The sequence below is a fragment of the Brienomyrus brachyistius genome, chromosome 5, assembly GCF_023856365.1.
Source record: "Brienomyrus brachyistius isolate T26 chromosome 5, BBRACH_0.4, whole genome shotgun sequence".
Taxonomy (NCBI): domain Eukaryota; kingdom Metazoa; phylum Chordata; class Actinopteri; order Osteoglossiformes; family Mormyridae; genus Brienomyrus; species Brienomyrus brachyistius.
The window spans coordinates 12,292,910-12,320,007 of record NC_064537.1 but is presented as its reverse complement, the minus strand read 5'-3'; the positions used below and the strand labels follow the sequence as shown (position 1 = coordinate 12,320,007).

The window sequence follows — 27,098 nt, the reverse complement described above, 5'->3', positions numbered from 1 at the left end:
TGGTGCTGCCATATTGTCACTGTGTCTCTCGTGTACTCGCTGTGGGCTCACATCTCAGCCTGCCCATGGGAGGCCCCTGGTGCTGCCATATTGTCACTGTGTCCCTCGTGTACTCGCTGTGAGCTCACACCGCACACTGCCCATGGGAGGCCCCTGGTGCTGCCATATTGTCACTGTGTCCCTCGTGTACTCGCTGTGGGCTCACATCTCAGCCTGCCCATGGGAGGCCCCTGGTGCTGCCACATTGTCACTGTGTCCATCCTGTACTCGCTGTGAGCTCACACCCCACACTGCCCATGGGAGGCCCCTGGTGCTGCCATATTGTCAATGTGTCCATCCTGTACTCGCTGTGAGCTCACACCGCACACTGCCCATGGGAGGCCCCTGGTGCTGCCACATTGTGACTGTGTCCATCCTGTACTCGCTGTGAGCTCACACCGCACACTGCCCATGGGAGGCCCCTGGTGCTGCCATATTGTCACTGTGTCTCTCGTGTACTCGCTGTGGGCTCACATCTCAGCCTGCCCATGGGAGGCCCCTGGTGCTGCCATATTGTCACTGTGTCCCTCGTGTACTCGCTGTGAGCTCACACCGCACACTGCCCATGGGAGGCCCCTGGTGCTGCCATATTGTCACTGTGTCCCTCGTGTACTCGCTGTGGGCTCACATCTCAGCCTGCCCATGGGAGGCCCCTGGTGCTGCCACATTGTCACTGTGTCCATCCTGTACTCGCTGTGAGCTCACACCCCACACTGCCCATGGGAGGCCCCTGGTGCTGCCATATTGTCACTGTGTCCCTCGTGTACTCGCTGTGGGCTCACATCTCAGCCTGCCCATGGGAGGCCCCCGGTGCTGCCAGGTGTCGGTGATTAAGTCTCAATTATAAGAAGGCAGCTTCACAATAAGCCTTATCCAGTACAGGGCCACACAGTAAGCCTACCGCAAGAAACATGGGGAGAACATGAAGCCTCCACACACACACACACACACACACACACACACACACACACACAGACACACACACACCACCAAAGGGAATGACTTCATGGAGAACAAATCATGGAAGAAGGCCACAGGTCTCGGCCAGCATAGAAGAATGACCCCCCCGCCCGCCTAGATTAATGCCTCATGGTCCAGATGCCCACTTTGGTCTAAAGCCTGGGGTCATGTAACTTCATTTCATTCAGCCTCTACCAGCAGTAAAGAACATCACCTTTCACGACTCCAGCTCTCAGCTGCAACGGTACAAGGGAGCAGGGCAGAGATACCCCATTCACACGTGATTTATATGCACTGACATCAGACTTATTGATATACTGTAGTACTGCAAGGCAGACATTCATTCTGAGAGTACAAATGGAATGGGAACCATAAATAAACAGAATAAATGGTTTTTCTATATAATTGATTAGAGGATGAGAAATACAGGTAGACAGGGGGTTAATAACTTCTCAAGCCTAGTTTATGGAAATTGATACCAAATGACTGCCCAATAAGGAGTAAGAAAGTCAAGCAAATCCACCTACAGGATTAGGGATTTTTTTTTTTAAAGAATTTAAAAAAAATGTGGTGGGTTCAATTTAAAAATTAGAAAGAGAACATAGGCAATGATGAGTATACAGGCTCCCCATGCGGAAAGCTCTTGTTGCGCAAACTCTGTTCTCTTTTGAAAAATACGGATATTTCAGCAAAGACGGCAATGTAAACTGCACAGCTGTTGTTAAGGACACCGCAGGCTGCTTATGGTGCCTTGTGCACATCTGCATGTTTTTCGAAAGGGCAAAGACAATGTCAGTTTACAGTTCTTCTGACGGAAGTTCATCCTCACCAGCCCGAAACTGGAGACTTCATCAGCTCCGACACGCCGAAAGACAGGGAGCCCATGAAGTCGTTGCGGGTGGTGCGGTCCCAGTCCCAAACCTCCACGGAGAGGCGGCGGTCCTTATCCGAGGGCTTCAGCTTGCTGTGAGACACACACGGGTAGCGAGTGAAGCTCGCGGCCACACAGAACCACGGGACGGCGACGGCTGTGGGTGCGGAGCAGACTCACAAGGTGAAGGACTCGTTCCAGATGGGGTTCAGAGAGGAGCGGATGGTCTTGGTCTTCTGCTTGGTCTCGTTCTTTGGGTCGGGGATGAGCTTCAGTTTGACGTAGGGGTCGGACAGCCCGTTGGGGTCCATCGGGATCAGATTTTTTCCCTCCCCGACTGCAGGAAACAAACACACGGGCAGACAGAAAGCACATTTTAGAGAAAATGTTACACCTGTTAATGACCGCCATGCAATCAAAGGTGTTTTTAGGGTTTCGCTTCATCGAAGGAAATCAGTCAGTGAGTGAATTGCCTACTTAAACATCAGTGAACCTCATTAAAAACAAAAGGTTTACAGCTTCTCCAGTGCAGGTATTTCCTTTCTGCTCATCGCAAGCCCAGTGCTCCTGTAGCAGAGCACACTGCGGGGGTGTGAATTGATTACACCTCCCTGTAATAAGGGGGAAAACACCTCGCCTCACGAATGAAGCTTTTCCAGAGCCGACCATCAACAATGCGCAGCGAGACCGACGAGGCCGGCAGAAGCAGACCTTTACCACTTTGATGAAACAGATCAAACGGTTATGGAAATCAACACCGTGTTTATGGGCCAAAGGCTGGATTAAAATAATATCAGAGATCAGGAGGCATCAAAGGATTGTCCTGCAGCCGACCTTACAAGGATGAACGTAAAAGCCTCCCAGGCTCAAAAGCTTTCAACTAACAACACAGTCGCATGCATGGAGAGCGCATGACCGAGACTTTACTGGCATGTGACAAATGAACACTGCCACGGATGCTTCGCGAGGAGTTAGGTGTCCATCCTGTGCAGTCGGAAACTGCGGCACTATAATGATAAGAGAGAAAAACCTGTTAAGTCCTTTTACAGCCCAGTATAAGTTTTCACATTATCATGGTCACCGCTGCACATACAGTAACAGATGTGGGCTCTGACAATTCAGCAGTCTATGAAACAGCAAAGCACGGCTGAAGCATGTGCATAGACCATTTTCTCAGTTCCCACAAGAGGAAACCTGACAAGAAACTAAAAATGTCTGAAGTCTTGCATTTTGTTTGGTTACTTATGATTAAAGTTAGGGCTGGGTAGGGGTTTAGCTTGTCATGGGAAAAGGGTTTTGCCCGCAGAAATGAATGGAGGGTCCTCACAAAGACATGAATACAAATGTGTGTGTGTGTGTGTGTGTGTGTGTGTGCGTGTGTGTGCCGTGCGACAGCTGCAGAGACCGCCGGGGCAGCACGGCTGGCAGGGGCTTTAACACTCCATTAACAGCCTGGAGGAACAGCCAATCTCCTCGTTTTAAACCCCCCTCCTCCCCCCCTCCCTGGGGAATCACACCTGCCGCTCGCACCCTGTTACTGTGACGAGGCACGGAGTCAGCCTGACCGATGCCGGAACAGGGATGAAGCACTTCGGGCCAGATGGCCGGTCACCATGTCACCGGCACACAATGACACACAACGCACAGACGGGGCAGCTCTCTGGAGTACGCACCCCTAGAGTGGCACATCTGCCTTAACACTACCTGTGTGCATCATGGACTGCGCCCTTTTAAACACTAATTAACACCAATGTCGATGGTCTTTGGCCTTGGCCTTTTAGACAGTAATTAACACTAGACTCCAACGACGTTAAAGAGAGAGAGGAAAGCCGGCGTCACACGGCGAAGCTTTACGGGTCGCAAATCAAATTAAAATGCGACCTGGAACCTGACGTCCAAACACAGACCTGAAATAGAAACCAGGGTTAACACACAAAGCAAAGTGGTTTTACTTCACCGCCGATCCAAAGATATAAGGTGTGTGGTTAGCATTAGGAGTGCAGTCACAGAAAAGCAGTGGTTCTCAATCTGATTCTCTGGGATTCTAAGACAGTCCACGTTTTCGCTCCCTCCCAAACAGTCCACATTTTTGCTAGGGAGCAAAAACATGGACTTTCTGGGAGCCCCATGAACTGGGTTAAGAAGCACTGCAGTAGAGGCCTGAGAAGCAGGAGCACTGGAACCTTACAGCACCTTCTGAGACTTCATTATGTGACCCTGACATTAAGCATCAATGCTGAGCGGGAGCTGTACACGTTCAGTCTCTAGAGAATGAGCGCATGTTGAAAGGGATGCAAGGCTGCCTCCCAAACAATGAAGAGAGAGAAGACCTTGGCTCAGCTCGTCACTGTAGTGAGAGACTGCTGTGAATGATGGGTAAAAAAGCACGACCTGAGAGAGCGGAAAAGCTGTAACAGGCAGCCTCTGCAGTGAGCTGAATGAGGCCTGGGGTGTGGATGCCTGCAGTCGCATGTGAAGGTCCCACTAACAGAAAGATGATCGCTAGCCACTCGCAAAATGAAGCTGGGGAAGCTGAGATTTGTCCTTCCCGAATGGCCTTCCGGGTCAGAGTTTCTTCCTGGTTTCCCGAGCCCAGTGCAGTTCACCTGTGTGTGTGCATGTGTGTGAATTGCTGACTATTTTTGAACGAATCTGACTGCTGTCAACTTTAAAAAAAAATAAATAAATCACTCAATGCCATGATCTAGCTTCCAGGTACCCGGAAGGTGGCCTCCATTTTAACGACTCAGATGCGAGGGTGTAGAACTGCCGAACAGGTTTGGAAAGAGGCATGAACCAGAAGCAGAAAAATTCCCGAGAAAAAGCCCGAAAACGGCTTCTGAGCTGTTTGCATGACATTTACACAAACCTGTGCTCATCATAATTATTGCATGATATGCAGAAAATGTCAAAAGCAGCAAATATTGAAATGCATTAGTAGGATTGCTGAAAATCATAATTAAAATAATTACAGTTGATATTTCCGTTTTTGTCATGCTAAAATAGCAACAGGTGATGAATGAATTCCTCATAGCTGCTGCAACTGCACTTTTGACCAACAGGGGGGGACAGATAACTTCAAATCTGTTACTGCGAGCAGCTAAGGAACTCAGCCTAGGGTGATTGGTGTCTGCGGCGAAAAGCGCACAGATTACTGTATTCCACAATCCGCATGGCCGCCCGGCTTGTTACATGCCTTCTTCACAACGCAACAAGCGTAGGCCTCCTGTTTATTCTGGGACGGACCGTTTAAAATGTAGCTCAGAATTGGGGAAGATTATCAACATCTCTACAGTGTCAGTATTCTGGCCAAAGGCAGCCCAATATGTCACGCCACCCCTCCGATGACGGCTGGTGCCATATGCTCTGCTGCGGCTGGCAGCAGCCCTGTTCTGTTACTGTCTGGCTTTATTAAGGTAAACTCATGCAAACTGCCTGTCCCCACTGTCCAGTGATAGAGCAGGGCACAAAAAGCAGGGTTTACTCTGCTGCTGTTGCTTGGATACGATATCCAGGAGTGCCTCAGTCTCATTTCCCTGCCTTGGATTAAAAAGGAGACCTAGCTGCTTCTGATATTACAATATTAATGCAGGCCTTTTTCCGCAGCCTGCCCCCCCCTCCGACATTCTGGCCCTTATCCGCCTCTTTTCAAAAACAAACCGCGTTCAGAAATAAAGCAAACACCAGATGCTCTTTATCGAGTTTCTCCCGGTTCAGCCGTCAGCTCGTCACATTCGATGCCAGTTAATGCTGATCAAAAGGACTGTTTTTCAAAAGAGCCGCATCTACATTTATTTATACAGCGCGTGCTTTTATCCAAAGCGACCTACAATTGAGAAAGCAGAGTCAGCCAATCCCTGGAGCAAATGGGGTTAAGGACCTCGCTAAGAGACCAACTGTGAAACCACTGCTGGTCACGAGATTTGAACTGGCAACCTTCTGATCAGGTTCCGAGCCGTAACTCAGAGAGCCCCATGCACTGGGCTGAGGTATGGGGGGGGGGGGGGGGGGTATCATTCAATTACATTCCTCTAAGAGGTCGAGGAATTTTCATTTAATTCTCATTTCCTCATTTTCTGTTTTTCAGTTGCTCTAAAAAAGACAAAAAAAAAAAAACACATTACACAACCAAAGCAACTTCTGACTCACTTTGCAAACATGGGTTCAAATGGACAATTTGTTAGATTTTGTGACCCTGTACAGAATATGCAGTCATAAGAACTGCAGGGGTGACCTTCTTTACGACAGGATACAGCTTCTCTCTCCTCAGTATGCTTCAAACCGTGGAAAGCCCATCCGGAAACATTGGAACACAAGCCTTTGACGCAGACCCCCCCAGGAGGTATGGCTCCCCCTGGTCAAAGCTGGACATGTGTGAGACGTCACCAGGTAACAGACGCCTCAATGGAACCCTGCGATCGCCTGCCACCATCACCCGGTGAAGGGAGGGGGGGGGTCAGGGAAGGTTTCTACAAAAAGGCCACAGAGCCACCCCCACCCCCACCCCCACCCCCACCCCCACCCCCACCCCCACCAACAAGCGGGGAAGAAAGTCGCGCAACAGCACACAGGATGATGCTCATGTTCATTCACGTGTACTTATACTTAAAAAAAAAAAAAAAAAAAACTTAAATGACATCCCAGCAGTCTGGCAGTGAAGCAAACTGGCCACTTGTGGGAGTACTCCATTACTTCAGGGGCTGTTTACTTCAGTAATGCATCAGCTTAGAGGGCTTTGGGGAGGGGAGATCATCTACGGTTATGCACCGATGTGAAGGACCTATCCTTTTTGTAGAGTCTGACCTCCTGGAGAGCTTCTATCCTCTGCCTAGCAGATATCACACCTTTGACGCAGAAGACTCTACTTCAGAAGCCCATGAAGCAGTTCAAGAGCTGGCAGAGAAGTGGCATATATATAAATCTGCGACTTTATCGCTCTTAAATTTCACTCTCCTCGCCTTGATAAACACTCAATCTTGAGATGCTGTCATAGACCGTCGAAAAGGGCACGGGGCACGACTGTGACCGGGGGCCTGGGAGTCACCTGCGGACTGTAACTCCTGTGTGGCTCCTTGCCACCCCCCACGCCACCCCACACCACAACCCCCACCGGCACCTGCCTGTAGCAGCTCCTTAATTGTGTGGGTGTCTTTATCGTGGAAAGCGTTCGATGATAAGGGGATATTAATCCCCCTCTGACAGCCCTGTCTGAGCCGCTAACTGATGGGTAGGGACCAAGCTGAGGCAGATATTGGGCCCGTAAATCCGCTGCCATTCTAGCGCATCGGCGGATTTGCTGGCCGGGAGAGCGGAGTGTTTCAGCCACCAATCACATGGCTAACGCCTCATAGATGATGGGCATGCATCATCCGCCTATTTCAACCGATTGGTTTGCTTTCAAATATTACTTGTTGATGGAAGTTTGACTAAAATCTGTTGGCAGGGTCGTTCACCCCAAAACATGCAGCTCTTTGCAAAGAATAACACTGCCGGTGTCTATGACGTACACATTATAAAATCTGTATTTCTCTAAATCGCCACTCTTTTGCAGTTTTCTGGTGTCCTTGACATGAAGGCGCACTTCGTTCAGATGAGTGTGAAAAGGCAGATATATAAAGGGCTGCCCCCCCCCACCACAGTTTCAGTCCACATATTTCTAAGGCATTCAGATGCAGGTTTCATCCTTACAAATATTGCCCATCCATACAAAACCTGTCCATCCATACAAAAACTGCCCATCATTACAAGTTCAAGAGACACAGCACCACCTCACCACACAAAAGCCCTTATAAACAAGAAAGAATGTGCTTACATGTGGCTCAATAGAAAAGTCTGCTCAAATTAATTTCACATGCTCCACGATGGCAAAACAAATCCATCTATCCAAGATGGTATCTTAGAGGGCCCTGAATCCCTGCATGATGTTTTTCATGTGGTTCATAAAGCTTATAAGCAATAAGAGAGTACAGAACGAGTCCCTCTGGAAAAATCACCAGAACATTGATAAATAAAGTCTGGATCAAACAGCTTCTGTTTTATGCTTCCTGTCACTGATGCATTTCCCATAATTGCATAGGTGGCAGAGGCTAGCTTTTTAGTGAACGGCAAGCGACTGAGGGATTGTGCTGAGAGACCTGCTCCGTCCTGAGGGAAATTAGCAACTGGATGCCACAGTTGGTCTTCATTGGCTGTCAGTGTGTTAATGTGATTGGTGGGTCTGGCTTCTCTGTACTTCACAGGCTCTTTAATTGGCTTAAGGTCACTGGCCGGCCATGAGCACCGGCCTGTATCACGCATCCTCCAAGCATCCTCCTGGGCTTTGATAGGCTGCTGTTTTTAAGCATGCTGACCAGGCAGCCATCTTCATCACCATCATCATCACTTATTATTATTATTATTATTATTATGATGTGTCCAAAGCAAATCTCAGTACTCATAAATAGGGCATAATCATTGGCTGGAGGGATTCAGGCTAAGTACTTCAGTCATGGGAACAAAAAAAGACTCCCTACTGTGACCCGTGCCAGTGGCTTTTCACTTGTGGGAACGTCACGCTCCCTGTCCTTTGTGCTGGACAGATGATTACAGTATATCCAGTCTCAGATCACCAGCTTACTCACTGCCACCCAAAAACAGTGGAAGACTTCATTCTTATCTGGTCTTTAAAAGCAATGCAAGCACACCCCCTGGGGGACAGCAGAGGCGGGGCGTGAAACCGGAGCATAAAAAGGAGGCTGGCTGATTGACTTTTACCGAAAGCACTGAAAACGAGGGGCCACAGGGGACAAAAAGAACTTCGTGTTTAATTATACAGCTGCCTCTCCTGCTGTCCCTCACCGGACAAACAAGCAGCAATTAGAAGTGACTGTATCAGCAGGCCTCTCAGGGGAGGGGGGGGGGGCACTCAGTACGCCGTTTAGATCCTGGTGCAGGTGACACTGCCTTATCCTTGCCCCAAAGCCCCAGTGAGGTGGAAGACCTTAGCTGAGAACAGGCCAAAGAGGACCAACCCAGCTGCCCACATCCTCCATGAAAACAAATGTTACTTTAGGACCTCATACAGGATCCATAATAAACCACATGGTCAATTAGCAAGAGTGCAAGACTTATGAGGGATGCTTGAATAAATCAGGGGAACCAGTGCTTAGCAGTGATGCTACCAGCGAACCTCAGGAGCAGCATGCTAACCAACCAGGCCGAACACTTTCGTTACCGTATCTCGTAAACCCTGAACGGCTCAGGAAGGGCGGCAAAAGGGCGAGCGTGCAAAGAAGAGGCCACTGCAATCAGTGTTATTAATTTATAAATTATGCAAGAGGCTTTTAAATCTCGCTTCCTTGGGCCGTACTGAGATGGGAGGGCATGGGAAAGTGCTGGCTGACAAAAACACAAGCAAAAAATGTCAGGCTAAGGAGCACATTTGTCTGCCCGCACTGCATCTATAGCCACGGAGCGCAGGCACATAATTGGCGATCGTTTGGAGATGATCCCCTTTAGCCTGGCTCCCTTGCTATGGCAGCTCTACAGTTATGCTTTTGTGTCCGTGCCCCCTACGCCCCAAAATTGCGGTGACAGCGGTTTCTACAGACAGACAAAAAGCAGAAGAACGTGGGAAACAATGCACAGATGGGGAGCGGTCGGGGAGCGTGCTGCCTCGCGGCAGACGTGCACAAGGCCCACGTCTGTTCTCCACGCTTCCAGAACAAGGACTGTTGTTCAGGAAGCTTCTCCCTCATCTCAATAAAAACATGTTGACAATTTGTTGTACGTCTCTCTCGCCCTCTGGACTGCAGTCTCCAGTCTCCTACTCCCAGAATTCTGCATTTCAGACAGTTTAAGGGGTGTGGTTGCTTCAGAAACCAGAGTCTTGACCTTTCACTGGAGATTCGTAGGGGGACTGAAAGAACAGGAGCTCTACAAAAGGTAGTGAGACTTGCCTCCAACATGAAGGAGGAGTGATAACACAACTATGGGCCCCACTGTCCTTGTTACTGTTCAAGCCAGCCGACAGGTGAAATCTTCTGGCACCAGTCAAAAGTTTGCCACTGCCATGCATTAAAATATTGCGAGATTTGCAATGACAATAAGGGCTGAATAACATTCGATTCACGAGTTGGCGTAGACTGCAGTAGAAACTTATCAGTTTTATTATCTTACATGAAGAGGACAAGGCCTCCATCTGATCTTGCCTCAGGATGCAAAGTCTCAGCTATTACGCAGATGTTTTGTTAAAAACCTCTAAACAGTTCTCCTCCTTTAGTTTCCAGAGCTTTTAAACCCAACTCAGATCAAACTGGACCAATTAAGAGAAGCGACTAACCGCAAAGCTTAAGCAGGCAGTGTGGGGGCCACCTGAGTCTTGATTGTGATAGACTGGGCAGATATTTCCACAGACCCACCAGAGACCAAAAAGCAAGTGAGGAAGGATGAAGATGAAGATAGGAGAAGGACGATGAAAACACGGTGGTGATCAGGCGATGGTCCTTCTGTTACCATTGGCCAATAGACCGACAAACCCATCCCTTTAAGGCTGCCACACATCCCTTTAAGGCAGGCCCACAGAATGCTTCTGGCTTCTTGCTGTCTTGGTGACAGGACAGTACTCGCGTGACTCACTCTCACCACGGTGGGAGGGGCCTCGCAGGCCTCTCCAAATCCATCTATCACTCTGATGACTCTCGAACGTGTTAATGAAGACACTGTGTTCCCTGCTTCTTCAGCCCCCGCCCATTCAGGCAAGTGCGAGAACTATCAAGCCTCGAAATGACACATAATCATTAAAAAAAACATACTAAAGACCTCTTGGCTCTTAATGGGACCACTGGCCTGCAACCCAGGAGCCTTGACTAGTAAGAGAAAGGGTGCTATGATGCAGAGAATATACTACAGCCCAAATACCTACTGCAGCAAGATCCTGGGCTGCATATGTCATTTGTACCTTTTATTTTGTTTACATTTCACAAAGTATAATGATTTGAACACAGTTGGCTGAGCCTATGCCAGATCAGAACAGCTTGACACTTCCATTAGTAATAAACGCGAAATGGGGAAATGTGATGCAAGAAAACTAGAAACCTCTGCCACAAAATCAATAACTCAAAGGTAATAAACCATGTAGGGGCCACTCCAGTCACGGCTGCTTGTTTTGGTGAATCGCATTTCTTTATGTCTGTGTTCTGCTCTTTAAAGTGACTGCCATGTAAGTTATGGGGTGCATTTCTTGTTTGTGACTGCATGTGACCATGCAGACCATGTAGACGACTTCTCTCTTCTGGGTGTTTAAGGTACGTGTTGCGACGGTTGAGGCGCAATGCATCCAAACCTGATGCGCAGATACCTGGCTTCTTTTTCAGTTTAATAAGACCATGGCGGTGCTGCTTATTCTCCGTCACCCTGAAGGGTGCCGGCGGGCTGCCGTGACTGATAATGAAGTGTCTTCTTTTGTTACAACATTGCAGGAGAGCATCCCATCTCCCCTCACAGATTTCGGCACTGGGGGAGATGGCCGCATGTCGAGAGAGAGACGCGTCGACACGCAGGACGTGAGAGGAGGACGTCACACCTCCAACTCAGATCAAAACTGGGGCTCTTTATGCTTGTTAGATATGGTGGGGGGTGGAAAATAAGCAGCATTTATACTCAAAGTCATTTCAGGCATTGCCTGGGAGAGGAACATGAAGCAGAGAGCAGAGTACTGCTGAGGACAGAGGCCATGAACCACAGTCACCCAGGACATGCCTGTTCAGGTGTTCAGGGTACAGACTGGAAATTTGCGGCACTGCCCTTTAGTCAGAACCGGGGACTAAATCCAGATAAAACTGGTTAGAATGCATTTCAGACACCCTTTCAGTGTCATCTTGTGTAGTAAATGTGATTTCCACTGATCGGTGTTTGTGGCTTCTTGTGTGAACCCAGAATGGCCCCCGAGCCCAGTGCTTACAGACGCACCAGTCCAGCAGTATGACAGACCCGCTTGGGATAGGTGCTCCGTTCCCTCCTGCCCACCTGTTACGTGCAGCTTGTCCCCGCTGACCTCGATCTTGAGGAAGAGCCGGCCACGGCGCTCCGTGTGGTCGGTGCCACAGAGACTCGGCACATTCATCACGCACTGCTTGTGCACGTTCATGTCGCACGCTGTAGAGGGGAACATCACCAGCAGGTGTTAGCAGATTGGTGGTGGGGGGGGGGGGGGAGGCGCTAACCACCCTAGTTAAGATTCATTGGTCAGTTTGATCTCTCGTGCATGTGAGTGTTGACAAGGCTGATCTAATGGGGGGATGGATTCTGCCTTCCTCTGATCTCCGTAAAGAACCTCAAATACATCCTTATTCTCCAATAATTTACATAGAGAACAACCCAAATACACAGACACGCTCACAAGTCACAAGACCAGCAGGAAAAGGAGAAGTAGATGGAAGAGAGAAGCTGGGAAAGTGGTAGACGTGTCTAGAAGCACTTGCACACAGAAAATGTACCAGAAAATTAGGGTTAAGTCTAAAATTAAGCAGCGTCTTATTTGACGGCAGCCCGTCTGCCAAAGAGCTGACTGTCTGACTGATGAATATCTGACTGTCATTTTAATTTGTTTACTGCTCTATATAACCAACACGCTGAAAAAAAAGAAAAAAAAACAACAAAACATGTGAATGTAGTTGCATCCTCTGCCTGTAGTAATTTGACATACACAACATGATTTTCTTTTAAATGGGCCCTGCGGCCGTAATTAGTTTTTAATGGCTGCTCTGGTGGAGAGTCAAAGCTGTTTTAACAAGTTAATTAATGTAATTTCTTTTCTTATCAGTGATCAAGATTAGGAATCAGAAACCTAGGTGAAATTCCTATCAAATCATTTCAATGTGTATATTTCAAATATAAACAAATGTGCCTGTGCTCTTATTTTGAATTTTCTAAGTATGCATTGTAGGAAATTATGTCCGTACTTTGCCATACCATGCGTTTGGTATAATGTTTATAATTCTTGAAGATGAATGTACTGAGTGCTAATACAGAATCTTGGTTGTCTTCACTTGTAAACTGACGGAGCAAATGACCAAATGGTTTAACGTTAAGGTCACATGATGAGCATCATCACTTGCTGCTTAGTCTGAACAACGATGTGGAGCTACATAAGTTTTTTGGAGAGGAACGTGTTAACTAGGAGAGCATGGTTCTGCTTGGCTCAGTAAACTGGTTCCAGCTTAGATAAAAAAAAAAAAACTAAACCAGGCGTAGGGGTGACCAAAGTTCCAAACCATACTGTCACCAAACAATGCCCACTACTACTGGCCGGTGATTGGCCTCTGCCCCTGGCCGGTGATTGGCCTCTGCCACCGGCCGGTGATTGGCCTCTGCCACCGGCCGGTGATTGGCCTCTGCCCCTGGCCGGTGATTGGCCTCTGCTCTGTATTGGTCATCTTCCTGGACAGGACTTTGCGCTCCCTTATCTTTTATGTCTGGCCCCTTTTTCCTCTTCACTACTTGATCAAAAAGGGGTCATAACACCTCTCTTTCTCCAATTCTTTTGAATGAATGCTAACAAAATGATATGAATTATTTTTTTAGAGTTTATTAGTTGCAGTAAAGCTTTAAAATGGCGGCTGGTGGCAGTAAAATGGCGGGGGGGGGGGGGGGGGGGCGGCAGTGTGTCACTCAGTTGGTTAAGCCTCTGTGCTTGTCATTGGAGGGTTACTGGTTCAAGCTCCAAGATCAGCAAGAGAGTCACATGTCCATGGGCCCTTCAGCTAGGCCCTTAACCCACAGCACCAGGGCTGCCAGGCACTGTGACCCCGGGCTTCCTCTCACCTGTCTGTGCGTCTCATGGAGAGCAAGCAAACAGTATCAGTATTTTATATTTGAAACATGAGCTGCTTGGTCTCTTTCAAAAATAATACTTTTGTTTAGTGTGGAATGTCTGCCGTTTTATTTAGGGATTCATGCTGAAGCTTGCAGGCGTCTTTTCCTAAAGAATCTCCCTCAGCCAGAGCACACTTACTGTCACACTTCATCCCCTGGTGGATGAGACCGTACAGGAGCGACCCACAGTGGTCACAGAAAGTTGGGCTTCCATATGTGTGGATCTTAAACTTGTGCTTGCTTCTTGGGTCCTGCATGGAAAAATGATATAAAATGATATAAAACTGCAGTCCATTGTTCGTATACAGTCACATGCTTGAATGTGACATCTAAAGGTAATTTAACAAATTATATTTTAAAAAGCCTTCTTGCTCCTCCGAGATAATGAGCGGAGCACATCGAAGGCAAGTTACAGTATATGATCACTCGAGACAAAGTCAGCAGGTGGACCAGCTGGCCAAATAGCCCAGCTAGATTCCTCGGCAGTGTTTTCCGGAATCCATCCTCGGCCACCTCATGGAATGAGTCACACTCACAAGCAAGACAGCTGCAGTAATTGGATTTAAATATGTAGAGGGAGGGCGGGTCCATTCGAGACGATGGCGACTGGGGTCTTTGCCATCCTCCACAAGACTTTATCTCGGCAGCTTGAGAAGCTGGAAGCTTTACTAATAGTCACCCGGGCTAAAAATGTATGCGGATGATTGCAAATGAGAAATAAGCCCTTTGCAAATGCTATTTTTACCAACACCGCTATTGCTGCCCATGCTCCATAATCACGCTTTTGACTGGCTATTATCTACTCAAGATTTATCCCATGACTAATCTTGGAAGCTTAGCAGTGTCACTGAATAAGGGGGGGGGGCTTCTGCCACACTTTCCCTGAAACCACCTGTGCAGTGGCAGGGTTGTTCTGCTTCATCGGCTCAAAAAAAAAACACTGCTGCTAAGGCCACCAGCTTCCGGTGTTGTGTGACACAGATCTGGCTCCACTGGGTCACGCATTTAACACCAGTTACATGCACAGCGGAGTTTCAAAGCCCGTCCTGTACAATCACTGATCCTAGGGCCCACTTAAGCAAGTGCCTATCCATTCAAAAGTTCTACGTACCCCAGCTTTTACTTTCATCATCAATCGTTGCAATAGTCTTTGATTACTTTTGACACCTAACCAATACTGTGTGTGTATGTGGATCGGGAGCTGACTGCAGGCACCAGATTTGAATGCTTGAAATCTAACCAGCTCATATTACCACCTCCATTCTTTATCAATTTTTAAGAGTCAAGTTACTTCTGTCTATATGTTCCCTTTTATCGATGTCTATGGCTAGTGAAGACATTTGACGTATTCAAGCTTGATTGCATCTCAACTTGTTGACAAGTACAGAGATCTGATTGGACGTCGCTCCCCATGTGAGGCGCGCAAGCCTGAGGAGGATCCAAGATCCTGACATTCAATATGGCAGCCGATGCCCCATGGCCACCTGGACCAAAGGGAATCCAGCAGGACAGCTGGAATGACTGGGGCGACAGGAACGAGGAAGGGGGAGATGAACCAATGGAAAGAATGGTATAAGGGGGTCATTTCATAAACAAGAAAAATGGTTTCCGGCTGCAGCTGCAGAGATATGGACTTTATCTACAATTAGAGTCTGTAGATGATCTGAGCTTTAATCCATAACAGGACCAGGCACAGGAAAGCAAAGCACATAATCACCATTTCCCTTCATGGACAGGTCTGCTCTTAAAGCGACACTGTGCCCGCATGTGACCGACTTATAAATGCTGATGAGATGCTGGTTTCTTCTGCAGCAGACCAGCTGTGTTCTGTATTTCATCTGCCATTATTATGGGGCTTTACCATAAGCCCATTCACAGTTTGTGAAGCAAGGCAGAGCAGCAGACTTTAAACACCTACGATTCTTCGCCTGAGAGTGAAGAGCACATTCCTGCTTGCGTGTTTTCGGTCATAGTCAGCCATTCCAAACAGAACCCCAGACTCAATGCCCAGCCTCCTCAGATATCACTGTGAATTGGCGGGAGACGATCCCCACATTCAGCCTCTCGGCACCTGTGTCAGGGCTGGTCCTGGTCTGTGGGTGGTGTGGGGCCCCATGGCTTCCAGTTCCTTCTCATTCTTTTATAACAAACTGCCGTCACTGACATTAGCTATGTGCTGGAACCAACATTATCGCCCTGAGCAGCCCCAAAACAAGAGGAGGGAGGGAGGGAGAGATTGGAGGGAGGGAGAGGGGGCCTGGACTGAATTTCTTCCTACGCCCCTGTCGCTCAGCATGAGGGCATATTAAAAACACAGAATGCTTGTGCTAGCAGTATTAATCAAAAGTGCCTATTGTTTAACAAGATTAATAAAGGATAAAAAGGTATCCCCCCGTTATTTCCTGAAAACACAAAGGCAAACAGAAAATATATCAGCATCACTGAGAAATACAGCTGTAATAGCTTTCTATATCATAGACGTACTAAAATATTCAACAGATACTTGGGGCTTAATTGCGCGCGTGTTTCCTCCATCAATCCAGTGTAATATTTTTCCCACAGGCGTGCAACCTGATCACCTAAGATCCCAGGTATGGTGCACAGGCAGCACCAAAGTGCTTCATATTACTGAGCAACACTTAAAAAAATGTCCTGAAGTGAGGAGGAGGAGGAGGAGGAGGAGGAGGTATCTGAGAAGCCCATCAGCAAGACTGGCAGTGAAAGTGGCACGTTTTAAAACAAGTCTTTCTGATGTCATAGTTTTTTGCATGCGAAATGGAGAAATTGCACCGGGATACAGTAGAAAAACCAAACAAAAAAAAACACTGAAATATACTTGCAACACTAAGATCATAGCCTGCAGCAGTACACTGTGCAGTAATACCTGTAATTGACCTACAGAACAAGAAGCACACCCGTCCATAGCTTTCACATTTCATTATCCTGCTGAAGCACAGGGCTCTTTCTCATGGTTTGGGCACCGTAAATGTTTAATGAGTTAAGTAAATTATACATATAAAACAAGCATTAACTTTTAATGGGTACTTGTAGTTGACCCATCACTATCTTGCAGGCAAAGCAGGTACATTACTGTGGATGTGACCAACAGTGAAGATAAAAGAGAACGTTAATTACAATTAAAGACAATGCAGATTACATATGTCTCATGTGATATTCCGCCGTTATAATTTTTATGCTATATAGTGATCATTCATAGCATATAACGACTTAATGAATGAATGAAGTGATACTGTTTAACTGGGGTGGTGACATTTTTAAAAGGTCACCAAGATTGCTTTAGATTTTTTATCCACAATCCGTAGCTGCTTGGAGACAAGGCACTATTGGCCAGATATAACAGTATCAGGGCCTAGCAACGCTGATGACCCTCCTCGCAGGGTCAGCATCAGAAGGGGCCAAACAGGCAGAGACAGACGGCAAGCCAGCAGGGATCCCAGCTCAGCCACCTGACACCATGAGGTTCAGCATGCGGGGAGCCAGGGGGCCACGGACGCGCCAAGGTGCCACCACGTGGAGTGCTGCGTTCACTCAGGATGCACTTTCAGGGTGATACAGAGACAGAGGGTTGCCTGTGCAGTTAAAAAAATTCAAAGGTTAAAAATTCAGGAGGTGTCCACCTGTTACTGAAGCCAGCAGGATGACAAAAAAGGTTCATGAAAGCACCTAGTCATACAGATAAAACATATGCTACTTACTTTACATGGTATGACACAGACCATTACACTGCAGAACAGAGCAAGGATCCATCATTGCTATACCTGCTGAGTGGCATTATATGCATCTCAGCTAGGTTTCTGTCATAGGGCCTGGTTGACTCATAGCACTGATTGGAGAAAAAAATGTCTACAAAGAGGGATTAATCGATGGATGGATGTGTTAAATTATACATTGTGTGGTTACAGTTAGGAGCAACACACATGCTTTGTAGACCATAAGGAAATAATACCAACCACAGGCTTCAGAGCTCAATGCCAGAATAAAACAATGAAGATAAACATGGGGGCACTGGTATCATAATAGGACAGGAGGGGAACATGCCACAGGTGCAGCTTCCATGGGCAGAATCCTCCAAACAAGCTCTATGTGATCTTGTTCTCCCTGTACATTAAGCTCTCACTCTTATTCTCTCTCTTCCTCCTTCCATTAACCTTTCTGTCCTCCTCTGAGACAACAGTGAAAGTTGAGACCCTCGTTTGGCTCTTGCTTATCGGTTGGCACCCTACTAGCTCATTTTGGGAGTTCAGCTTGAGGTGACTGATAAAAAAAACATACACAATTCGGTGTGCAGTACAAAATGTGCACAAAGCCTGCACTAACAAGTGTGCAGTATGCAGCATTAACTATGCAGTGTGCACTACGAAGTGTGCACTACAGAGTGTGCACATACAATTTCAACTCACATGCCACTACATAATGTAACACATTACAGATCTATGGCCAGCAATGAATATTTATGGTGATGACTACTTTAATAACACACCGGCAAAAACTGTTAGCAGGTGGTGCTGTTTGTCAAGTATGGAAAAACACTAAATAGACTAAAGAAACTATTCTATTTCTCATGATACAGTTCATTTGCTTATTTCATAGCATGTTATAGGCAAACATTCTTTTGTGCCCACTAATGATCATACTACTCCGCTAATATCACCACTATACCCTTTAAAAGATGTAAGTCATTGGCAGATCCCCCCCTCCAATCTTTAAAGGATTATGCTGCACAAAGAGGATTATGTATACAGTCCATCATGAACAAAGAAAAGGGAGAAAATAACTCACTTCCATTCAAAACAAACCAGTCAATTGGAGTAAATCTGTTTCCAAACGCAGGAAAAACAGACTATTTAAATGGTTACCAGATTGAAATACACATATATTGAAAATAAATCATATTTCCAATATGCTACCCATTTTGGGATTCGCCATTACTCATTACAATTCCAGCCAGGCAAATTACTTCTGCACAGGCTAATGTGCAAAAGTGTTCAAATTTATGACACAGTGTGCAAAGCATTCGCAGAATCAGTCACCAGAGCTTTGCGATATGGGCATTAATCACCAGCTCAGTGGATTATTCTTATTCTTTTAATCATCTGGAGTCGGGAGAGTCGGTGTTTAATGATTCCATGGGACGTCATTAAACCATCATAAAACATCACGCCCCAAAATCTCACCAGCTCCTCTGGAGAGACCATTAGCTTATCCAGACTGAAGGTGAAACACCCCAACTACACCTGAGAATTTTTAATTCTATGTAATTTTAAATAATACAAAACAATAAAAAGAAAACAGCACATAAATGATGTTCTTTTCACTTCCACCTGTGAAAGACAGGGGGCAATAGATGAATGTGGTCAGTGGGAACTGAAGGACTCATTATCTCTTTAGTCAGTTGTTTCCTGCATGCTGTCTATTACAAAACTCTAATTCCATTACTTCAAAACATTACCTAAACTTGTCAACAGTGATTACAGCCAGAGGAACTGAACTGAAACCCCAGTATGAGAAATCAAGACTTCATGTATTAAGCTGACAGAGAGCACAGTGCTGAAAAACAGGCAACTAAGGTCTTAATGCTAATAGGGTTGCAATGACCCAGGAAACCGAAACCTGGCTTGCATGGCTATGGCATGCAGCATGGTACCATCCACAAATCCTGTGCGCTTCATTGCTATGCAACACGAAAGGCCATCTCGAGGAGCCTTGTGAAGCGAAGTTCTGCATTTCGCACCAGTTAAACGCATCAGTGAGAATGTGGGAATTCTGGACTGCAACGAAGGGTGTCTTTGAGCTGAGTCTGTCATACTGTTTTCTGTTGCTTGAGCAAAGCCATGGCGTTCGGCCAGCAGTGGTGTGACAATAGGAAATGTCAAATATAATTCTGCTCTGCAGTTTGAAGCAACACAACTGTAACACCAGGCCGGATGTAGGCCTCATATTATATTTGGGAAGAGACGGCCTCCAGTCTACTGTCAAATCAGCCCCATTCTTTCTTCTGGTACTGGTGCTATATTAAGAATGTGTTTCTGTTTTACTGGCATCTCCCCCTGAATCTCATGCAGAAGACCCCTTAATTAACAGTAAGCATGCAATGTGCATCAGACTTCTCCAGTGAGCGCGGGATCTCACCGTGGTTAGTAAAGTAACCCGCTTGGAGATGATTCAGAAAGATCAGCTCGTTGGCTCAGGAGTTCAAGAGTAATTGATAAATCAGCTTGTAGTAATGAAAACCGGCCAGTTCTCTCATTCAGCTTAGAGGAAATATGCTTCACCAGAGTTTTGTTTCACAAGTGGATTGTTCTGAAAGCAACATTAACAACCACACTAGTTATTATAAATCTAAATAATGAGTCTGAAGATTCATTCAAAACAGGAGGTGTAAAAAGCAGATAGGCTACAGATTAAATTTATTATGAGCCTCCGAGACCAAAGATCATTAAGTCGGGGCAATCTACTGACTAATGGGCAATTCTGCAAAAGAAGGCTGTGTGAGGTAGGTTTGATGCGGAGGCTGGGCTGCGCAAATGGAGTCACAGTCCCAGGCTTTAACGCCAGTGCCTCTGCCCTGTTTCTGCTCTTTGCTATTGAGTGGTCATGTGACAGGAAGAATCCCCCTAACAGGACACTCAGTTCTGCAGGTACAAGTCTGTTTATACAGGTTGAGGAGGATATTTCCCATCTGTGCTTCTAATGTTATTCCTTACTGCCACCGACAAAATCAGAATTGCCCACAATACAGCACCTAATGAATATTTATGATTTTCTCACTGACGGTTTTGTGAGTAGGGATCGCCTTCTCGTCTTTCTACCACATCGTGCTTTGAGGCTTTTGGCAGCTAAAAAGCAAGACCTTGGTTTGCAAGGCAGGAATATGAAAGCCCAATTACATAATCTCAAAATCAGAAAGATGAAGGGATTAAAATATGACGCGGCTACACTCTTCATCAAAATAATCAAAATGCCTCGTACTGCCTGATACCCGGAGAGGAACATCCTCGATCTGAATGATTAGTTGTAATTCCAATCCTCCCATCTTCAGCAACCCAGAGCCTCTGTTGTCAAGCTCTGCACCTCCTGTGTGCACAAACAAAATATTTCCATAAACAAGCAAGGCAATCTGGTGGCAGCAAATATGATGGGGGCAGTGCATGCAACCTCCCACGAAGATTCAAGGAAATTCCCAACACTAAGACTGAGTTGAATTAATTAAGGTTGGATGTGATGTTCCTACAGAAGTATGGAATGACTACAGACTGTACTTGCAAATCTGGAAAACGTGCAGCCTCTTCAGAAATATACTGTTTTCCGTAAAATCTCCACCGGTTCCTGGTTTTTCCGCAATTCTATGTTCTGTGAATTACATTACCAGATGTGCCCTGCGCACTTGTTCCAGCGCACATTACCAATATGAAAAACCTCCTTCATTTCATTATTGCATGAGGATTTCCTAAATAAAATTCAGCAATAAACCTAATCCTGTAAAACAACGAAAGATACGGAAAAGCTTCATCATAAAAATGCGAATTAAGGCCACAGTGACAAGACAAATAGCGGCTATTCCAGCCAATGCAAAGACAGTATTAAAGGAACCCCCCCCCCCCCAGCCCAGGCATGCTGGGACATGTGTGTAGCTCAGTAAATAGGGCTCAGGTCATTCCTCTTTTAAATGGATCTAGAAGACTGGTTGGCCCTCCACAGCATTCCAGGATTCAGACAGGCATTACAAGGGCGCGGTGCAGCCTGAGGCACAACATGCTCATGAGACCTGGCAGTAACACGGCTGGACAAGCTCACGGACCCGCATCTCCAGCCTCGTTCTTCTCTCTGATGGACACCGCTGCGCCCAACGCCGGCAGACGCACAGCTATGATGTTCACTCAGGCTTGGCCAAGGTTCCAACAGAAAAAGCCTCATGCATATCGGCTTACTTTGAGAGACAGATTCATTTTAGTAGCCGTGGAGTTAAGCTACGTATTGATTAAGTACACCAATACAAAGCATATGAGCGATGCGGACCCGCCTGGCTTATTACTAAGATAATAACATCCCTTATCTCCACTCCCCTCCGGTTACTCCTAATTAGTCCAATACCAGAAGGCAAATAACTGCATAAAGCGGAAAAATCCACAGGGCTGTAGGATTTAATTTGTTTTAGTTACACAGGTGCTATAATCTCAGCCCCAGTAGCTACAAACTCTTGCTTATCTTTTTGTAGACCAATCAGATAACTGAAATCAAAAACACCAGAAGGACCAGGGGCCATTCATATTTTTTTCATTCATATTCGTATGTTTATGTAAACCTGACACAGGATTTGAGTCTGTTTAGGATGAGCGGGTCAAAGGTCACCCAGACACAGACTGCGAAGACTCAGCACATTACAGAGATAGACACACCAGCGTTGCAATTTTCACGCAGCAGGAGGGAATTCCCAAAAGGAGCAGGGCTGAAGTCAATAAAGGCTTGTGAATTGCAGGGGAGCACAGCACAGCATTATGGCAGAAGAGCATTAAGATTGTGTCCAGACTGGGCCGAACCCACCGCAATCACTGGCCAGAGGAAACAGCGTGCAAACGGGGATCAGGTCAATTCCATGATCCCTCACTGGATCACTGTGCCAGCTGCCGACCTTCTATAAGACGCAGTGTTTCAGGCCACAACCCCGGCCCGTGTTGCGCTGTCATAATGATAATAATAATTTGAGGAATAATCTGGGACCTGGGTTCGAATCTCCGCCATGGCTCCATGTGTGTGGATTTGCATGTTCTCCCCGTGTCATCGTGGGGTTTCCTCTGGGTACTCTGGTCCCCTCCCCACCACCACCACGGTTAATCAGAGCTACCAAACTTTCCGTAGGTATGCCTGTGTCAGTGACTGCACGCCATGCTGGGTTGTTTCCGGCCCTATACCTGTAGCCTTCGGCATAGGCTCGGAATCACCCCCCCCCAAGCCCTGTACCTGTAGCCTCCGGCATAGGCTCGGAACCACCCCCCTAAATCCTGTACCTGTAGCATTCGGCATAGGCTCGGAATCACCCCCCCCACAAGCCCTGTACCTGTAGCCTCCGGCATAGGCTCGGAACCACCCCCCTAAGCCCTGTACCTGTAGCCTTCGGCATAGGCTTGGAACCACCCCCCTAAGCCCTGTACCTGTAGCCTCCGGCATAGGCTCGGAACCACCCCCCTAAGCCCTGTACCTGTAGCCTTCGGCATAGGCTTGGAACCACCCCCCTAAGCCCTGTACCTGTAGCCTTCGGCACAGGTTCGGAACCACCCCCGGTACTACAGAAAATGGATGGATGGATAAGGACAATAACATACTATTTCTTCTGTGTAGCACTGCAAAGAAAAATGATAAAACAACATGTTTTTTTTTTTCATTTTTACTATGATTGGTAATAAGGACTTACGATGATCCCGGACTGGATGCAGTAATGGAAGATGGCCAGACGAATAATTAAGGCAGTATTGTCTTAGCATTATAGTATTGAATTTACAGTAGTAATATTTCTTTGCCTAGGAAACCGAGATCACATCTATACCTGATGGCCTTTCATTGACTGTTATTACATGACGCTACAAAAAGTGTTACCCAGAGAGACTCCCATAAATTTGGAGGCTGGTGGGCAGAATGCACAGCTGTAGATGACAGCCACCCCCCGGCAGCACGAGTGCGGGGCTCCATCCAGTTACTGCGTGGCTTGTGTTTGAGATGAAGCACAACCGTGTCTCTTAATGCCCTCCTTTCCCCGTTGTTGTAAGAGGGTGAATTACTCATCAAATGCCAGCAGACTAACTAAAGGGGCTCTACTGGTAATCGCCGAGAGCTCCAGACTGTCAACTTGCCCTCCATAATTATCAAATAATCCTGAATGCAAAGTTATCAATTATCCATGGAGTGACCCCATAATCCCCCCTGAAAGTCAGGAAGGAGGCAGCATGAGGCAGGGTAGAGATGGCCGCCTGGCCAGAAGGCTGAAAAACAGCGGCCTATCAAAGCCCAGGAGGATGCTTGGAGGATGCGTGATACAGGCCGGTGCTCATGGCCGGCCAGTGACCTTAAGCCAATTAAAGAGCCTGTGAAGTACAGAGAAGCCAGACCCACCAATCACATTAACACACTGACAGCCAATGAAGACCAACTGTGGCATCCAGTCGCTAATTTCCCTCAGGACGGAGCAGGTCTCTCAGCACAATCCCTCAGTCGCTTGCTGTTCAGTAAAAAGCTAGCCTCTGCCACCTATGCAATTATGGGAAATGCATCAGTGACAGGAAGCATAAAACAGACGCGGTTTGATCCAAACTTTAAAAAATGTCCCATGTCTGACTGTGAGTGTGTGTGACCTGTGATGGATTGGCATCACAGTCAGGGAGTGAATCTCAATACCAAGAACGCAAAGGCTGTACTTATGATCTTGGCAAGACCAGACTTACTAACTTGCCTTCCAAGAACAAATGTGAGGTGCAATGAATGATGGGATTGGTCTTGTTTGGCGAGGATGCAATCGATGTATCCTTGAAATGAGGGGGGGGGTGGGGGGGGGGCAAGAACGACATCCGGGTTTTTTTTTTTTTTTGCTTTTTACCATCCTCTGTACTTATGCTCCTGGTATCAGAACTGGACTTTGGCAATGGAAGATAACATAAAACAGGTACACAAGAACACAAGTACAGTCAAGCACGTATATGACATTCACTTTCACTTGTCTTTTTATTGGAGGAAGAAAGCATCTGATCAGTCGCCTAGGAAGTAAGAATCCCATGCGAGGTTATGGTGAAGCATCATTTTAGCATCTCTCCAGGGTGCCATGCTTCCGAGTGCTCGACACACCCAGTGTGTCTGTGCAGGACACACAAGGCCCTCAGCAGGTAATGGGGAACCCCCTCAGAGAAGCGGCCAGCTCCAGACCCTGCGGCAGAGGGCATGGTGTGGCTGCCGCGATCGAGCCTCATTGCCATAAGAGGCCACTTACACTACTTGCAGTTCATTAGGCACAATTCAGTCAATCCTACACAATTTTCCACAGAGTATTTCAATGGCTAACCAAACAGTATTTTAAAATACTGGTCATTGCAATATGATACAGAAATTTGGAGTGCCCACTTCTGTTCAAATTATATATTAATAGTGCGTGGGGGACTGAATCTGAGGTCAGAGTATGCATGCAGGTAGACAGGAAGGCAGGCAGGCAGAGATCCACAATGGCCCTTCTTGAAATCATCACCGTGGCAAAGCAGTAGCCTCCGACTTAAGGCTGACTTAACTCACATAAGTTACTGAGACCTGTCACATGACATGAACATAGTTCAGCCCTCTGTCGCCCCAGTTTCAAATGCAGTACAGCCTTTTCTGTTGGTATCACACACGTACCCCCCCCCCCAAGCCTGAGCACCACAGTCGAACCACAGTCCCCCCTCGTCACAGATTCAGCAATTTGCAGCCGGCGTTCCGACGTGACAGACAGACTTCTCGCGCCGCAGGTGGCGCCCGCAGCATGGGACAGCAGCATGGGACTAAACATAGCTCCAGCTTCAGCTGTGGGCCACGGGCTCAACGCGGGGAACACACTAAGCTCTCCTTAACAAATGGCGGCGGGCCAGACCCAGGGCTGCGTGGCCTAGTCTCAGGTTACCTGCTCTAAACTGCCATATGTCACCCAATTCGCTGATACAGCAGGAAAAGGAAAACCTGCTATCCAAATGCAATTAATAATGCAAAATCTTTCTCGTGGCCCATTGCATTATCAAGAACATTATTAATAAAATAATATCCAAATCAGCTCAATGAAAGATAAGCGCCACTAAAGTATAAATTAAGTGGAACAGATATTCTCCCCCCAATAATTTAATGACCACACAGGAAAGTCCCTCCTGTTGATTATTCATTAGCGAATGACAACAGTCTGGTCCAGGCACTTCATCAGTAATGGCTACTGTTGCTCATAAATCTCATGTTAATAACTTACTTATTTCTCTTTATCAGAGTGAGAACATGCTGAGTTGCTGGTGCAGGGCGTGATGGCTGGCCATCTTCCCCAAAAGTGACCTGTAAAAGATCACCCCCGTGTGCTGGAGGGGCCCCCTTTGCTGCCTTCACAGGCGCCCTGATCCCTTGAACTTGCTGGCTGACAGGGAAGTGGAGAGCTGACATAAATGGGATCCGTCATCCATCTTCTTGTAGAGGAACCCATCACTGTAGGCTGACAAGCCTGATTTCAGGGATGCGGCTCGTCCGTGATCCGGCTCGTTATTTTTGGAATCTGAGGCAGACATGGCCCCTGAAATACTAATTAAAGAGGATGCTCTTAACGGGACCCAGAAGAAAATGCTGGATTTGAGGGCGACATCACAACCCAAAGACACAGGTAATCCAACTAGATTAACAAGGCATCAGAAGTGGAACGTTCTGGTTCAGAAAGTACAAATTCGGACCAAGACTTTGTCTCAACGAAACAGTTGAGTCACAGTCACAGAGTACTCAACTGCTTGGTTGAAACCAAATCTTGGTCTGGATTTTTACTTTCTGGACCTGAAATTTCCACCTCCAAGACCCAATGGCAAGGGAGCTGTTTCTTCTAAAACTCAATATCTGCGACTACAAACACAGCAAGAAGACGCTGAAAACCTCGAGTGGCCAGCTAGTTCACTGCATTGCCATCATCCTGCCTTCCCTACAGTCACTTCCCTGGGAGCTGTCATTCGCAGTTTCTGATTTTTCTCAGACATGCATGGAAACCAAGATGGATAACAGTTAAGCTACAACAGGCAGAACCTCTCCCACCAAGTACCTCGAAAGGTCTGAAACAAAGACATCTTGCTGATGATCAGTCCAATAAGCAAAGCTGAGCAAAGTGTCGCAGATCTTGCCTGCGGCTCATCTGCTGTACAGTATGTATGGGGATTGCCTGAGCTACTCTCCTAACAAGAACTGCTGAGCCTTTAACACCTCTCGGCCCCTTGCCTTCTAGCCTTGGGGCGTCCCAGTTTTGCCGCCCTTCTCCCAAGCACCCTGGAGGTTTGCAGGCATGCTGGCCTTCCAAGGCTTCAGAAGGGCGCCGGCAGATGTGGAATGTTCAGGTTCAGAAAATATAAATGCAGAGCAAGATTTTGTTTCAACCAACCTGTAAAAGAAAGTGTCACATTCACAGGCCGCTCAATTGTTCGGTTGAAACAAAATTTGGGATTTGTACTCTCTGCACCTGAATTTTCCACCTCTTGGCAACAGGTCAAAATGTGGTCAACAGGGGTAGGAAGGGAAACGGGTCTCCTCTGAGCGGCAGTTAGAGCTCTCCATTGCGGCAATCTAGCAAAAATAAGGTCTCCCTCTTCGCGTCACGATAAAACACACCGAAGGC

General features: G+C 47.0%; 1 protein-coding gene across 2 annotated transcripts in view; it reads right to left on the bottom strand.

Annotated features, from left to right (window-relative positions):
* Positions 1-27,098, bottom strand: part of prkcaa (protein kinase C, alpha, a) — a 137,003-nt gene that overhangs the window by 34,097 nt on the left and 75,808 nt on the right. For both annotated transcript variants that reach the window (XM_049012840.1, XM_049012841.1), the window contains exons 4-7: positions 13,863-13,974; positions 11,876-12,004; positions 2,051-2,207; positions 1,829-1,963 (exon numbers count right to left, since the gene is read on the bottom strand). In XM_049012840.1, the coding sequence (XP_048868797.1) occupies positions 1,829-1,963; positions 2,051-2,207; positions 11,876-12,004; positions 13,863-13,974 (533 nt within the window). The remainder of the gene's footprint in view (positions 1-1,828; positions 1,964-2,050; positions 2,208-11,875; positions 12,005-13,862; positions 13,975-27,098) is intronic.